Raw genomic sequence first — 17,618 nt, 5'->3', positions numbered from 1 at the left:
AAAGCGGCGTAAAACCACATCCACTCACCCACTCACTCTTACCTAGATGTGATAAAAAGTCCAGTTTATTGAGACCTATTCTGCACCCGATTCTAGGCGGGGTAAAGAAACTACTAACCGTGAATGTATTATGATAAAAATAGATTACCTGACAATACAGCCCGTGGACACGGAAGTAAAACCGTGCACGCATATGTGAAAGAAGCAACGTGCTACTGAACGATTCAGTCTTCTCTTGTTGAGATATGCATAGCCGGATCCAATTTCATAGATAACCACTTCATTGAACCGTAGCGGGAGCGACTTGACCCGACACCGGTGGATATAGCGCCATCTACAGGCACCTGTTGAGAGTTTCAACTATGGCGGGGATACACGAAGGTCCCGAATATGGGATCGGGGATTTTGTACTACTGCGAGATCTTACTCTCGATGCTTTTATGGAAAATCTTAAACACAGGTAGGTATTTGTGTGTGATAGTATGAATATTTATGGATTTCGTTGTATGACAAGGTAGAAAAACTCAGCACACCACACTCTAACTTCATATTGACTGACAAACTTCATTGATTGTGAGTCACCTCTTGCCGGCTCTTGCATATTGCATTCCAAAGGGAAGATTCATATGGACTGACGAGCTCGGAAACACTGCTAATTACTTTGTACAGCGGGTCCCAGCTCTGAATATGGTGAAAGTTTTCTTGCTAACTCGTCTGCATTGGCGTATCAATCAGACAGGTGAGCAGCCATACCTGAAGTGAAGTGGTCGTGTTTAATTTGAAGGGGCAGGATGACATTTTTGATTTGTGAAAGTGTGTAGCCGCTGTAGAATATACTATCTATTGTTGTACATGACATAAAACATTTATCAGATCTATAACATACAAAAACAGTAACTTGTTAAACGTATACTACTCAAAATAAGTTAGGGAACACCTTAATTATTGTTTAATTCGTCTGCCATGCCATATACTGCCATGCCATATATATATAAATGTGTGTGTGTGTGTGTGTGTGTGTAATGCTTTTTTATAATGAGTAAGTGATTAAATAGAAAGGCCATGCCTGGTGTACATGAAGGGATGCACATTTAAGGCATGGTGTGATTTCGAAAGTACAATATTATATGCTATTATACAGCATTGCAAAAGATCAACAAAACTGTTAATAATCAACAAAGTGAAACAATGTGATGAAAACTAAAATAGTGTACATAATAGGTAGATTGTGCAGCATTAAGAAAGACCCATAAAACTGTTGAACAATCTACAAAGTGAAACAATTTAATGAAAAGTAGCATCAGACCATAGGAGATATTGACCATATCATCCCCCATGCTGAGTGGTCAAGGATGTTTAGTGTGCCATGTCACTGTGACCTGTATGAGGATCAACAGGTGTTATCAACAAATCAGTATCAACAAGTCTTACATAGTCATGTGCTTAGATATGAAGCTATTAATTCCACAATTATTGAGACATCTACTGTTGAATATCTTGGGGACTGTTAGAGATACTTTTCAGGTCACTGCTTCAAAACACACACTTTATTCTTGGAAAGGAGAATAACAATTTAATTTTTATTCACAACATCCTTTTTCTGAGGACATCCTTTATATTTACTTATTGTAATATTGTTTAAAAACTTGTTAAAAATATTTTTTTAATTCTTTTTTTAAATTAAAACCTGGACAGATAAGGCTGAAAAACACCAAAAAATCAACTGGTACCTATGGATCACATGTGCTCCTAACCAAATTAAGGTTAATAATAATCATGATATCTCCGGCCTCTTCATCCTTGTGCTGCTTGTTCATTTTTATAAGGGGCGGTCGGGTAGCCTTGTGGTTAAAGCGTTCGCTCGTCATGCCGAAGACCCGGGTTCGATTCCAGACATGGGTACAATGTGTGAAGCCCATTTCTGGTGTCCCCCGCCGTGATATTGCTGGAATATTGCTAAAAGCGGCGTAAAACCATACTCACTCACTCATTTTTATAATCTTTATTTTGGAAGCCACATCTGCATCTCAGTCTCTCACCACACGCTTAGCACAAAATGTTTCTCACTCATGAACATAATTTGATTGCATGTCTATGTTTAGTGACATTTGAATTCAGTATTTATCATAATAAAATGGAGTTATAATTCCTTGGTTAGACCCGTGAAGATCCGGGGTAGAATAGGTCTTCAGCAACCCATGCTTGCCGTAAGAGGCGACTAAGCTTGTCGTAAGAGGTGACTAACAGGATAGGGTAGTCAGGCTCGCTGACTTGGTTGATGCATGTCATCGTATCCCAATTGTGTTGATCGATGCGCATGATGTCAATCACTGGATTGTCTGGTCCAGACTTGATTATTTACCGACAGCCGTCATATAGCTGGAATATTGCTGAGTGCGGTGTTAAACAACAAATATATAACAAATATTCCTTGGTTTAACCAAGGATGATACCATGAGTTTACTCCAACTAGTCCACAGTTTATTCCTGCCTAGAATTGTAACAATATTTATTGAGAAAGCATTTTACATAAACCCTACCCTGCCCAAAAATAGAACTCTTTTCGTTTTTGTTATCCTGACATATCCTGAGTTTTCCCACTATACCATCTTAAGACCTGGGTGAGGCGGTATCGTAGCCTAGTGGTTAAAGCGTTCGCTTGTCACACCGAAGGCCCGGGTTCAATTCCCCTCATTGGTAAAATGTGTGAAGCCCATTTCTGGTATCCCCCGTCACAATATTGCTGGAATATTACTAAAAGGGGTGTAAAACCATACTCACTCACTCACTCCTAAGACTTATGGATGAAAGATATTTTTGCTTAACATTGCTTAACAATATTATCACTGATATTACCCTGAATACCCCTAACTGTTGCCATGGTAACAGGATATAAGTGATCATGATGATACAGGCTTATTCAGATTAAATCAACGTAAGAGGCTTGATTAGTGTTATAGAGCATATTTTGATCACAAAAAGAAGGATGTATTTGCAGTGGTTTGAATAAATATAATCAGTTTCACTTAGAAATATGTGATTGACAGTACATGAAGAAATAAAAACTGAAAGTATCAAGTTATTTTTGAGACACTGGATAGTATTGTAATGATATCATGTTCAAGGAACGGGTTGATGCATGTCGTATCCTAATTGCGTGGAACGATGCTCATGATGTCAATCACTGGATTGTCTGGTCCAGACTTGATTATTTACAGACCACCGCCATAGAGCTGGAATATTGCTGTGTGCGGCGTTAAAGAACAAACAAATCATATCCATCACTGGATTGTCTTGTCTAGAGTATTACTTACAAGCCTCTGTCATTGGAGGGATTGCATAGTGCAACAGAGAAAGAAACCACTATACCTGACTTAATCCCACATAAGGTAGATTTGTCTCCTAAATGCTCTCACAGACATCAAGCATTTTGGAAGAAATGACCGCAAATAAAAACGTTAGCATTGATAAAAAAAATCTGTCTATTTAGCTATCACTATATTTCATCAACAACCAGACCTGTTCGTCACGGGTGGAACAAGCATCATTGAAACAGCCATCTGCATAATGCTACCCCTGCGTCACAGGGCCATATGACACAGTTGAACCAATCAACTCAACTGGAAAGAGTGCACGGGAATCACGCACGTTGAGACGCCAAACGCTAACACCGTATTCCCGTGCAACCTTTCGTGACGAACAGGTCTGGTTGTTGATGAAATATAGTGATAGCTAAATAGGCAGATTTTTTATTCATGCACCGATTGTCTTTAAATGTAATATCCAATTATGTATGACTGTTTAATAATCTCATACCAACTTTGACTGGAGTAGGTCCGATAGTTTTTCAGATATTGTAGTAAACGTTGGTACCTTAAATTACCTTCCAGACTATGAGTGACATTTCTATTCTGAAAAGCAGGGTTTGATAAACACTCAGTGTTCAGAGCGTCAAAGGTTGATTTCTTATTCTAACATTGAAATCGCCATTTAAAATAGGCTCCCGAGCATGTGACATGATATGACTTGAGTACACGTCTTGGATTTCTGGTGAAGCACGCCAGATGTTGACAGCCTGTGAGCCCATCTTCGTGCCTTGACCCCTAACATTATTACCGAGAGTCGAAAATAGTTAGACCCAGGAAAATGGCTGGTTGAAACATGCTTTCGGAAATCTGATATCTCTGTTACATTGGTTTATTGTGTAATGTCAGTAAAGTTCATACAGAACAATTAACTGCGTACTGAAGCACTCATGTATTGATCAGTATTGATTGAGAGTATCCCATGGATCAATACAACTCCGTATCAGTCTTGATAGTAACTATAAATACATTATAGTCTGAGCAAACACACAGCACTGAAAGATTACATTACAATATTTTGAAAGGAATTTGGTTAATTTGTCTTGATGTGTAACCTGAATCCAGACTACGTCTTTTGCAGCAAACTCAGTAGGCGGACCTCATGGCCGACCCACTGCAAATGTGGCAGAGTCTTTGATAAAAAAAATCTAGCTATCCTACTTTAAAAGTAATACTGTTATGTTTACAAGACACAAGGAGTTCTGGGTTAGGATAGGTCCCCCCAGCAACCTGTGCTGATTGCCAATTCCCCACATGGGTACAATGTGTGAAGCCCATTTCTACATGTTCAAGTTAGACTAACATTTAGTCTCTGAAATCTTATATTACACAATATTCTTCTTGACTGATTTCATAGCTAGCTTGAGCTGGCTAGACTTTATTTTGTATGCATTTCTAGATTATTTTTCTCTCCATAAAATAACTATATTCCACGGTCATCATGGTCATTGTGCAGGACTAATTTCTAGTGTACCTGTTGTGATATTGCTGGAATATTGCTAAAAGCGGCGTAAAACAGTACTCACTCACTCATGCCCTAGTGACATCTATGTTGGCCACAATAAATCTCTGAGTTGTCTGGTCTAAATTTGATTATAAACTATCCAATTTTTGACAGGGATAATCGTGATAATTACGTCAGATATATACTCACCACTAAAAGAAATGCCCACCATAGAAACATATAGAGAAGCAAGGATGTTAAGAAGAGATGTTTCTGATGTGTACCCCTTAATGACAGAACTAACAATCAGTCAAGTGTTACCAGTGTCTTTATTCTTATCACGATATGATCCATGTGATTTCCAAACTTTACATGCTAATCCTGCACAAGACAAATGGTGCATCTCGAGTCATGGATCACATGAGATGCGTTCATGAGCATCGGTTCAGACAGCCTAACAGTATGTTTGTTTGTGCATCAAACCAATCTAATATCTCTTGAATATGAGTAATTCTTCAAATATTAACCAGCGTGTGTGGTATTAGATTTCTTTTGTCGGTGAGTATATTTAAATATATACATGACATATTATGAGAATCGTTTCTCTGTATCATGGAAAGATAAACTATCCCTATCAAGAGTGGAGTAGTATATTTGGGGATACATGGAAGACCTCAGGCCTAAAAAAATGACATAATCAACTGGACATATTTTGCAAAAACAAAAGAAGTATGAAATAAACTGAAAAGGGGGCACAGGTGGCCCAGCCGTCTAAGGTGCCGTAATTCGCTTTGCAGAGTGGCGTCCCTTGGGCACGCCAGAAACCTATGATTGTGGGTTTCGAATCCCGGTTTACCCCAGTTATGTTTCTAGGTTTGTCAGCACCAAACCCGTGCTCGTGGGTCTCACTGAAGTGGTAAACGTCCGAGACCTGCCACGATATAACTGGAATACTGTTCAAAGCGGTGTCAAACCAAATTCACTCACTCACTCACTCACTCACTGTAGGAATGATGTGTTTCGTTTGTGGTTTTTGTTTGACAGTAAAACAATGGACTAAGGGACAAGTGGCTGTGTCTAATCATATAACGCTTAGAGTTAGACACAGGCCTAAATTTTAAAACTGAAGTTTGTCAAAAATGTGAACTCTATTGAGACCATATAATTTCCTGCACTGCAATATTATATATAAACTTTAATAGTTTATGCATACTTGATATATGCAGTATGTTTGTATTACTAGAGTGAATGTGTGAGTGAGACGTATGTTATTTTTTGTAAAAAAAACTAAGATGTACTAATAAGTTGTGCTATATGTCATAGGCTTTCTGCTACCTTGGGCGGAAGCGCATTTTATGTAACAGGTACTTCTTTTTAAAAAAAGAAAAGAAAAAAAGATGTGAACTCTAGCTCTCCTTTTCCATGTTTTGTAAAAAACATTTTTGTTGTGTACTGGCGAACTGTCAGTCAGAAGGACGTCGCTGAAACTGTAGATACAGGCCGTTTACTCAAAGAGTTGAAACACTCTTTATCCCAGGACAATATGTCTTACAAATAAAGTGAACTCTATCTCTGACCGATTAATGACAGCATGTTGACTGTCGGAATCAATACAGTGACAGAAGGTCCCTGCAAACACATGGCAGCCACCACATGCTGATTATGTGATGGATATGGATATTTGATCACAGTCCCTTGGTTGAATATTGGTTATAATACATTCATGGTCAGGGCTGAGTTGGAGCGTGTGATGTATATGAAGTGGGAATTGATACACAAAAGAAGCTGACAAATGTGACTTGATCTGTTTGACTGGTGGAAGTGGCCCCACTGTTCTCCTTGCATTGTTGGTGATGCGGTGGAGTTAGAATAATCATTACTGTATGTGTTTGTATGGAGCTTACAAGAGGCTCAGGCTCAATATTTGACCTCATTCTACGTCATGACCGAATACTCCCATGAGAGGATAGTATCTCCCAAAATATTCCCCCAAACTTAGCCGTAGTGATTTTTTGATAATAATCAATTTTATTTATGGTATCTTGATTTTCAATAATTTTTTAAGTTAACCGTGTATATTTAACTTTTCCGATTGATTTGAATACAGTGTAGAATTGTATCCTTCTTCAAGTGAGCCATAAGCATGATAAGCAGTTTGAATTATTACCAATCGGCACACACTCACACACGCACACCATACGCTCGCACGCCCGACACAGCTCTTGAGCTGTAGGTGCAATGACTACTTTCGGTGCCAATCTCAACATTGTGCGTACTGGTCTCATATTTATGCGTCGTGTAAAACCCTGATATTATCTGAGGACAGTGATAAAACATGCAACATGACCATATATTTGTCTGTTTGTTTGTTGTTTGAGATGTTCATTGGGTGGTCCAACCACCCCCTTTGGGATTCAGGGTTAGAATTGGTCCCCAGCAACCTATGCTGGTTGTAAGAGTTTGTTTGTTGTTTAATTCTACACTCAGCAATATGACAGCTATACGACGGTAATTTCTAAATAATGGAGTCTGGGCCAGACAATCCAGTGATTGACATCATGAGGATTGATCTACGCAATTGGGATAAGATGACATGCATCAGTCAAGTCAGCGAGCCTGACCACCCGATCATATAAGTCGCCTCTTATGGCAAGCATGGCTTGCTGAGGACCAATTATCAGATCTTCATGGGGTTGGTTGGAAGAGGCAACTGTTGATTGGGTGTTCTGGTTCTGTGACCTGCTTGTTAGCGTGTCACTGTATCCTGTCACCATGGATTGTTGCTCATAATGTCAATCATTGGTGGAGACTCCATTACGTTTTCCAGTGAGTAATTATCTAACGCTGCTTTGAACAGTATTTCAGTTATGTAACGACTAGTCAGCTTGATGAGGGCGGAACCTGAAGTGATGCAGGTCCTAGACGTTTACCGCTTTGGTGAAACCCACAAGCATGGTATGGTGCTGACAAACCTAGAAACATAATCGGGGCGAACCAGCATTAGAACCCACAAGCTTATGTTGTATGGAATATTGCTGAGTGCAGCATTAAACAACAAACAAACAAACTATCCATGTTGGCTGGTTCGTATGTCAGATGTATTGTTCCATGTTGCAGGTTTGAGAAGGGCAAGATCTACACCTACATCGGGGAGGTGGTTGTGTCCGTCAACCCATACAGGGCAGTGGATTTATACAATCAGAGTTACGTTGAGCAGTACCGAGGCCGGGAGATCTATGAGCGGCCTCCGCACATCTTTGCACTTGCTGACAATGCCTACAAGACAATGAAGAGGAATGCTAGGGACACCTGTATAGTCATTTCAGGTAAGCAAGCCCAAGATCTGAGGCTGAAATTGGGAACCAAGTTTAAAATTGGACGAAAGTACAGTTCATAATTAAAGACTACCATATCATAGCCGACCATCTCTTGCAATGCCTGTCGTTTCATCTGTTATGTAATAGGATGGTGGATATGGTCTGTCTCAAAAGTATTTTGTGACTAAATAAGAACATTTGAACATTAAATCTCTAATTTCTTATCTGATTCTGTGACAAGTCAGGGATATCTTGTGTCTGCACACTGCACATATCATCACACTATCGTCAAAACGTTCGTTAAATGTCATTCAAATCTAAATTTAATTCTTGGCTTACAAATGTAAATTGTTCCCAGAATGAATTACTGGCTTTCATCATGTCCATCTAGCATCTTTTGTTTAAAGTGCAACTGCCTGGGGTTGGTCTGGGATTTTTTGGAAAAAACTGTAAAAAAAAATTGTTGTCATTTTTACCAGAAAAATAATTGTCCACTGGGCATGCTGGATGCTCTGAAATTGTAAAAACTTGTTTGCCTCCCTTCACAGAAAAACATGGCATGTTTAAAAGTACTGACCGACAAAATATCCTGTCTTGAACCCAAATCTCAGGCTTGCCTCCCCCATCTTCCAGAGGCAAGGGAGTTAGCTGGCTATATAGTGCAGTTTTCACCCTTGCCGAACTAGGCTAGAATTCCGAAGTTCTATTTTGGTTGGACTAACGGGTCTATGCATAGTCCGATCAAAATGATGTAATGAACTAGACATCCGGTTAATAAACAACATGGATTTCAACATGCTGATTTCTGTTGACAACAAGATTTGCAAGGCATGTATACTGTCAACTGATTGCTGACAGATATTTTCCCAATCTTTTCATGTTTTTAATGAAGGTGCTCAAGTGATCTGATGCACTTCTCGAAGTAAGACCCATTTATCACAATATAGGTTATGATTATCGATCAGATCCTCTTGACTTGGTGCCTCCATTTTGTTTGAAGCAATTGCAAGTGATATGAGAGGTGGAATCGGATTGGTCAATAGGAGGGACTTAAAAGGGACATAACTGATAATAGCCACTTGTGGTGCCACAAAATTCCAACCTTGTTTGGCAAGGGTGGAAACTGGACTATATAGTCAGTTAACGCCCTTGCCTCAGGAAGATGGCCTTCCCACCCAGAATACTACCTATTAACTGAATGACCGGTGGCTCCCTTGTGTAAATATAACCCTCAAATTTTTATTTTCATTTTATTAGAGTATTTGAATAAATGAACACAATATGGCTATAATATATTGGAACCACTGGCACAGCTAGCAAACTCATCCACAAATTCTAAAGCACCCAGTTCTCAGACATGTTAGAGTCACACAACTATTTAAAACATTGATGGGGTCATTTTTAACTCTTGTACAGTGATTGAGGATTAGTTAGTTTGTTGGATGCAATTTGTAACGTGTCAATGCTTCTATTTCTAGAAAATCTGTTTCCTGTGTAAATACTTCTCTTTCAACATAGATTTGGTAGATTTAAGGTATATCTCTCTATTGTCAGCATTTTTTCTGAAAATACTGTATGTGCTAAAAAATCAAATAATCCATGCGTTGTGTTTTACCGACACAGTGTCAATTTCTTTGTGTGTGCGTAAACTAAGCTTGTTTAGCATGCTGAGGCTATTTGTTGTGAGTTTTGCCCCAATAACCTGTGTTATTTCCCACCAAATAAATATTTGTAACCTGTGTGTTGACAATTGGTTCCCTCCTCTGAGGTCGAAGTAGCAGAAAATAGCTTGCTGTTCATGCCATACTGCAGCCTGGCCTATCTCACTAACTTTTGGCAGTCCACTAGCAGAGAGCTGGAGAGCCTGGCACTGGTAGGGGCAGGAACCTCATACACAGTTGGTGCTGTGTGATCAAAATTAATGTGTTGTTGCTAGGAATGTTACACATACAAGACATGACGAAGCTGGCATTGGTAAGGGTTACTGATGCGGGGATTGGCAGGGGGAACATGGTGTAAAGATGGCTTCTAGTTGGTCTTGTGTTTGGATGTGAAGGGAAGAGTTTGTTGTCCCTATGGCTGTAGTAACTCTCTGTGCTATAAGCTGTATGCAGTGACCATGCATTTTGTTGCCACCCATTTTCAGGACTGTGAGAGTCACATATTTTGCTTGTTTTGTTTGTTTGTTTGTTTGTTTGTTTGTTTGTTTGTTTGTTGTGTTGCCATGATTACTTCACAGTCTGCGAAATGGGAGCTGTGTCACGCTGGCCTGTGTAAATTTACGTTTGGATCAGCCAAACCAATGATCCAATTCAGTTGCCTTGTGCCACAAGCATGGGTTATTGGGCACCTTGGTTAACCCTGGCCTCCCACAGGGGGATTCACATGGCCAAATCTACTTCTCCAGTGGAACCCGTGAAGATCCAGGGTAGAATAGGTCCTCAGCAACCAAAGCTTGTTGTAAAAGGTGACTATGCTTGTCGTAAGAGGCGACTAACCGGATAGGGTGGTCAGGCTCGATGACTTGGTTGATGCATGTCATCGTATCCCAATTGGGTGGATCGATGTTCATGACGTCAGTCACTGGATTGTCTTGTCCATACTTGATTGTTTACAGACCACTGTCATATAGCTGGATTTGATTGGTTGGTTTGTTGTTTAACGCCGCACTCAGCAATATTCCAGCTATATGACGGCGGTCTGTAAATAATCGAGTCTGGACCAGACAATCCAGTGATTAATATCATGAGCATCAATCCATTGGGATCAATGACATGCATCAACCATGTCAGCAAGCCTGACCACCCGATCCCGTTAGTTGCCTTTTACGACAAGCATAGTCGCCTTTTACAACAAGCATGGGTTGCTGAAGACCTATTCTACCCCGGAATCTTCACTGAGTGCAGTATTCAACAACAAACAAACACACAAACTTATTCAGTGGCGAGGCCTACTTGGGTACTCGTCAGGAATCTCATGCAAGGCATGTTGTCAATAGCTCTCTGTGGTACATCTCAGTTTGGCCTAGAGGTACCAGTTACCTTTCTGATAATTGGTCGACTATCTATGATAATGGCTTACCAATAATAGGTCACTGCTATTAGCAGCAAGTTCTTAAACTCCAGGCTGAAATGTTACTGTTGTAATGACATGAAGAGTTAGTGTTGTGTTCTCTCTAAATACAACAGTGTAGATTATTTAGAGGTCACTGTGATGTACTTGTATAATGAACAAACAATGAAAGAGATCATGAATATTTTGGGGGATATTTTTTTTAAGTGAACACTGAGCGCACGATTTCATAAAAATATCCCCCCTAAATAATCATGATTCCTAACTGTTTTGTTCAGTATTTATAGAGGTCTGATATGTGAACAACATTTAATCACTCGCTCTTTCAAACTATGATTGTGGGCTCGAATCCCGGTTCGCCCCGATTATGTTTCTAGGTTTGTCAGTACCATACCCGTGCTCGTGGGTTTCACCAAAGTGGTAAACATCGAGACCTTCATCACTTGAGGCTTTCCTCCCACATGAAGCTGACACGCTGTGACATAACTGTAATACGTTTAAAAGCGGTGTTAAACACAACTCACTCACTCTTTCAAATGAGTCTTTTGTAATATTCCCCTTCTCTCTCTCTCTCTCCCCCCCCCCCCCCCCCCCCCCCATTAATGGACATCATTAAAAAGAAATGTACTGTGGTGATTCCAGGTAATAGTAGGTCCCTAGAAGTTTTTGCTGGTCGTTAGAGTAGAGGCGACCAAATGGATCAGTTTGTCAGGCTCAGTGACTTGTTTCATTGTGTGTCATTGTGCCATGCCTGTGTGGATTGTTGCTCACAATATCAATCACTGGCTTGGTCTAGTCCAGACTTAATTATTTACAGGCTTCCGCAACGGACTAGCTTCCAACATTAAGCTGAAATATTGCTGAGAGGAGCTTTAAACAAACAAACAAACAAACAAACAAACAAACAAACAAACAAAACCAATAAAGTTAAGTCCTGAATTAAACTTTAAAGGATAAGGAGTTTATCAAAAATTCTGCAGTGCACCACAAAACACGACAAAACAGTTTTCACGATGGCTTTAAGAAAGGAAAACTTCACTTAAGTTTTATCCTGTTTATGTTGGACGAAGTGTTGCCTGAAGAATGTGAATTAATGGGCCGACTTCCTGATACAAGAAAGTTCTTATCCTGTGATGTGAGCTGAGAGAGGCTGGGCATGTTTACAGAGGGTTGGGACTGATAGCTACAGCTTGACTTACAAACATATCTTCATTAAGCACCTACAAGGCCCAGTAACTTATATATCAAACATGTTTGTGGGGGAAGGGGGAGATTGATGAAGAAAAGGATGTAGGTCTGTTGACATGGTAGAGAGCCAGTGTCCTCTGTCCAGAAGGGTATGTTGCTACCACCACAGGAATATTATTTCAGGAATATTATTTCAGGAATATAAAGGAATAATACCATTTCGCACTGAAGTATATAATACAGCATGGTCATGATACGATATATTGATCATGATACAATACTTATTGTAATACCCATATTTATTATATATCTCAGTGTGAAAGTGTGACTTTTCTGAAGTTGAGAAAAGTGATATTTTCATTGCAGTGAACATAACATTTATAAAACTGGGTCCTTGTCCCGGAATGTGTAGATTAGCACCCAGACACTGTGGTAAATAGTACCCAGAGACAGTGGTAAATAGTACCCAGAGACAGTGGTAAATAGTACCCAGACACTGTGGTAAATAGTACCCAGACACTGTGGTAAATAGTACCCAGAGACAGTGGTAAATAGTACCCAGACACTGTGGTAAATAGTACCCAGACACTGTGGTAAATAGTACCCAGACCCTATGGTAAATAGTACCCAGAGACAGTGGTAAATAGTACCCAGACACTGTGGTAAATAGTACCCAGACACTGTGGTAAATAGTACCCAGAGACAGTGGTAAATAGTACCCAGACACTGTGGTAAATAGTACCCAGACACAGTGGTAAATAGTACCCAGACACTGTGGTAAATAGTACCCAGACACTGTGGTAAATAGTACCCAGAGACAGTGGTAAATAGTACCCAGACACTGTGGTAAATAGTACCAAGAGACAGTGGTAAATAGTACCCAGACACTGTGGTAAATAGTACCCAGACACTGTGGTAAATAGTACCCAGACACTGTGGTAAATAGTACCCAGAGACAGTGGTAAATAGTACCCAGAGACAGTGGTAAATAGTACCCAGAGACAGTGGTAAATAGTACCCAGACACAGTGGTAAATAGTACCCAGACACTGTGGTAAATGTTCTTTTCGCAAAAGTTATCTGGAAAAACATATGAAATGAACATTCAACCACATACAGTATAATCATGTGGATTAAGACAATGAATAGGATGTCATTATTCTCCATTGAATGAAAGGGGGAAACTGCATCAGGGCTCGAATAATGTCTTAAACCCAACTTGTCCTGCAGGGCTAGTTGATAATATTTTGTACTTGTCCTGCAATACTTACACTTTCCCGATTAATTTTTATACAGTTTTATGTTTTCAGTTATTATTAGGGTCACAGGTGGCCCAGTCGTCTAAGGCGCTGCGATTTGCTGTGCAAAGTTGCTTCCCTTTGGCATGCCAGAAAATGTTTCTAGGTTTGTCAGCACCATGCCCGTGCTCATGGGTTTCATCGAAGTGGTGAACGTCTGAGACCTGCATCACTTCCGGCTTTCCTCCCACATTAAGCTGACATGCCGTGATATAACTGTAATACTGTTAACAGCGGCGTTAAACCCAACTCACTCACTCACTCACTCACTCACTCACTCACTCACTCACTCACTCACTCACTCACTCACTCACTCACTCACTCACTGTATCTGAGTGCATTTGGCCAGGGCTACAGTCAAACTAATCTAAAATGATACAGCAATACCGACCTTTAAAGCGTAAATTTAGAAACAAACTTTTTAATTACATATCACATTCATAATTATGTGTTCTAATCACTATCTGTAGATTATTTTGTAAAATAATAATACTTCGAAAAGGTTGATTCTGTTTATTCAAACAAGTGTCAGAAACTAACAAGTTTTCCTTGTGTGTCAAATTTAGAAAATATGACATTTCGATTCAAAAAGAAAAATCAATCGATACACGAACAAATGAATACCGATTTCAATAAAATTTTGTATCAATATAAATTTACATGTATCTCATAACGTATCGTGAGGGGAGGTCGGGTAGCCTAGTGGTTAAAGCGTTCGCTCATCACGCTGAAAACCCGGGTTCATTTCCCGACAGGGGTACAATGTGTGAAGCCCATTTCTGGTGTCCCCCGCCGTGATATTGCTGGAATATTGCTAAAAGCGGCGTAAACCATAACTCACATAACGTATCGTGAGAATTATCTACCGATGCATCGGTACAAACAGGTGAATTGTGACATCCCTACAAAATAGCATGGGACATTTCAGGTTGATCCCAAATAAACCCACTTTGCCTGGAACAGAAATGTATGTTTTTTCAAGTGTGCAAAGGGGACAGGCAGAATTGAGTTAAAGTGTGCCCTTTAGAATTAAAGACATTGATCATGGAATTGGTTGAATTTTTTCTGCAGTTGATAACACGGCTCTTGTGCAAATATTAGTCAGCAGGTAAACATACCAACCATTCACAATAAACGTACAAGGAAGCAGAGCTGTAGGGTGGTGATAAGAATTATATATAAAACGTACGTCATAGAGTCTGTCAATCACACAGACCTAGCCCTGTGTTAAGTAGCACTGATAAGAGACATGGTGATAAGGTCATATTTGTCCTCCTCCGTTGTTGGGCAGGCCATATGCAGGATAGTATGCCCTGATTCTGCCATAGAGCCTGCTGAGTGATCATGTGAAGTCTGTGAAGGAGTGAGTGTGTCAACTTGATTTGGAGAAATTAAAGATGAATAATACCTTGTATGAAGCTTGAAGTCGTACATGTGACCCCTCCTAAACAGTCCAGGTCACCCCCCATGGTTGTTAAACCCAAATGGTCCTTTGTCTAGTAATTAACTGGTAATTAAATCCATTTGGTGAACGATTTATCAATGTAAGCTGTAAAGAGTGAGTGAGTGAGGTTTTACGCTGCTTTTAGCAATATTCCAGCAATAACACAGCGGGGGACACCAGAAATGGGCTTCACACATTGTACCCATGTCGGGAATCGAACCTGGGTCCTCGGCGTGACGAGCTAACGCTTTAACCACTAGGCTACCCGACCGCCCCTAAACTGTAAAGAAAACTCTGATAGTCCTGAAAGGTGCATGAAGGGTCGAACTTGAAATTAATAATCAGTCAAGCACTTACCACTTCCTGTTTTATGTGTTTATTCCTGCATTATTTAATACAAACGTGGATAGGGACATGGTTCATGTTAGAAAATACAGTTTTACCACAGACTAGATTGATTTTATCCACAATAAGGAAACGGTGTAAAGGGTGCTTTTTGTCACAAGATAAAATAAATTCAGGTGATGTGAGTAAGTGAGTTGGGTTTAACGCCGCTTTTGACAGTATTCCACTGTAATCACCACAGTACATTTCTTTTTAATGATGTCCAGTAATTGGGGGGGGGGGGGGGGGGGGGGGGGGGGGGGGGGGGGGGGGGGGGGGGGGGGGGGGGGAGAGAAGGGGAATATTACAAAAGACTCATTTGAAAGAGTGAGTGAGTTGTGTTTAACACCGCTTTTAAACGTATTACAGTTATATCACAGCGTGTCAGCTTAATGGTGGAGGAAAGCTCGAAGTGATGCAGGTCTCAGACGTTTACCACTTAGGTGAAACCCACGAGCACGGGTATGGTGCTGGCAAACCTTGAAACATAATCGGGGCGAACCGGGATTCGAACCCACAATGATAGGTTTCTGGCGTGCTAAAGGGACGCAACTCTGCCAAGCGAATTGCAGCGCCTTAGACGACACCCGTGCCCCCTCAAGTGATATGAAACAGAAGAACATGGTACCACCAGGGACATACTCTCCTAGCTACTACCAGTCAGTGCAAAGCCATGCTTTGATGATCTAGTAGTGTTAACTTGGAAGTAACAAATGTTACATGTGGGATAACACTTTCTCTTAGTAAAGTATGGATTCTAGTACTTTTGGGTGGTTGAGTCCCATCTGGGATTAGAACCCACCCTAAATGAGGCATCTAATCACGGGCACACAACGTCAGCGACCTAACCCATCAGCCATCGAGGCTTCCACAAAAATGAAAGTCGGACTACTGGTAGACTAGATCACATACTGCGTGTACCCCTCGCACAAGTGTAAATTGGCACGGCTCCCATGGGCAAAAGCTATGAACTTTGTATGTTGTTTAGAGATTCACCTCTCTTCAGCATGGTCAGTCTTGAGAGTTCTGATTCTTGATATGCAAATTCGGCAATCATGCCGGTAGTCACAAACTGGTAGTGAAACAGTAACTTTTTTGCTAGTTTCATGGTTTGTTCCTAATTTCCTCATGTTAGTCTCAAGTAAGGGGAAGTTACCCAGATTTTACTGGATACAACTAATTTTATGCAGGCAGGATTTCAAATGTCCAATACATACAAGAGTGTGTGAATGAGTGCGATTTTAGCAATAATCCTGCAATATCAGGGCAGGGGACACATAAATGGGCTTCACAGATTGTACCAATGTGGAGAATTGAACCTGGCTCTTCAATGTGACTAGCACGTCGTAATTTGTTGTGGGAAAATCCACAGAGATGTTCAAAAAATGATTCATCAAAGTCCAATTTTGTAATGGAAACACCATTTTGTGTCAGTAATCTGACCTGTCTCCAGACAAGAGAAATTTGACTGTTTGCTTGTCCAGGGACAAGTTCACAATTATTTGGATATTTCCAAAACTCTAGAATTGTAGAATTACACAAAGTCCAACTTTTAAAGTAATGGTGAGGCACACGTATCGTGTTTGAGGAATTAGCCGTGATTGGACCAGCCGGGGGTATAGCTTCCTACTTGTCAGATCCTACTTACTTCAGCTATGTAAGCACCAAACACTTCCATGTACCGTATTCGACTTAATAAGCACCCACAGCGATATTTGCTAATATATTGGCAAATGAACAATTCCAATTAGCACCCCTTCCGATTGATCAATGTACACAAGACTTATTTATTCCTGTATAAAACGCACTCGTGTGTTATATGTACCCTTAATTATGGGCAATTAAATTCTGGAAAATATATTTGTCGTATATAAACAGTTTAGGCCGTCAGTATGAACCACAAAATTTATCTTTCAACTCTGTTTTTTCCACCAAAATAATATTCTTATAAGAGCCTCCCATTTCTAATTTTGAGAGCGCCCTTGGCGCTTATTACGTCGAATACTGTATATTTATACATGTCCTAGTTACATGAGGTAATAGCATTAAAAAATATCAGTTTTATAACATGTATCGCAAGTTTATGAGGCAAGTCTTTCTGGCCTAG

General features: G+C 40.2%; 1 protein-coding gene across 1 annotated transcript in view; it reads left to right on the top strand.

The window, feature by feature from the left end:
* Positions 1 to 280: 280 nt before the first annotated feature.
* The window catches only part of LOC139464921 (unconventional myosin-Id-like), a 67,597-nt gene continuing 50,259 nt past the window's right edge, over positions 281 to 17,618 (top strand). Inside the window, exons 1-2 of the mRNA XM_071246522.1 lie at positions 281 to 460; positions 7,927 to 8,135. Of these exons, the coding sequence (XP_071102623.1) occupies positions 363 to 460; positions 7,927 to 8,135 (307 nt within the window). The 5' untranslated portion in view covers positions 281 to 362. The remainder of the gene's footprint in view (positions 461 to 7,926; positions 8,136 to 17,618) is intronic.

The sequence above is a fragment of the Haliotis cracherodii genome, unplaced genomic scaffold (assembly GCF_022045235.1).
Source record: "Haliotis cracherodii isolate W230 unplaced genomic scaffold, xgHalCrac1.p SCAF_17, whole genome shotgun sequence".
Classification (NCBI taxonomy): domain Eukaryota; kingdom Metazoa; phylum Mollusca; class Gastropoda; order Lepetellida; family Haliotidae; genus Haliotis; species Haliotis cracherodii.
This window is presented reverse-complemented; position numbering and strand designations above follow the sequence as displayed.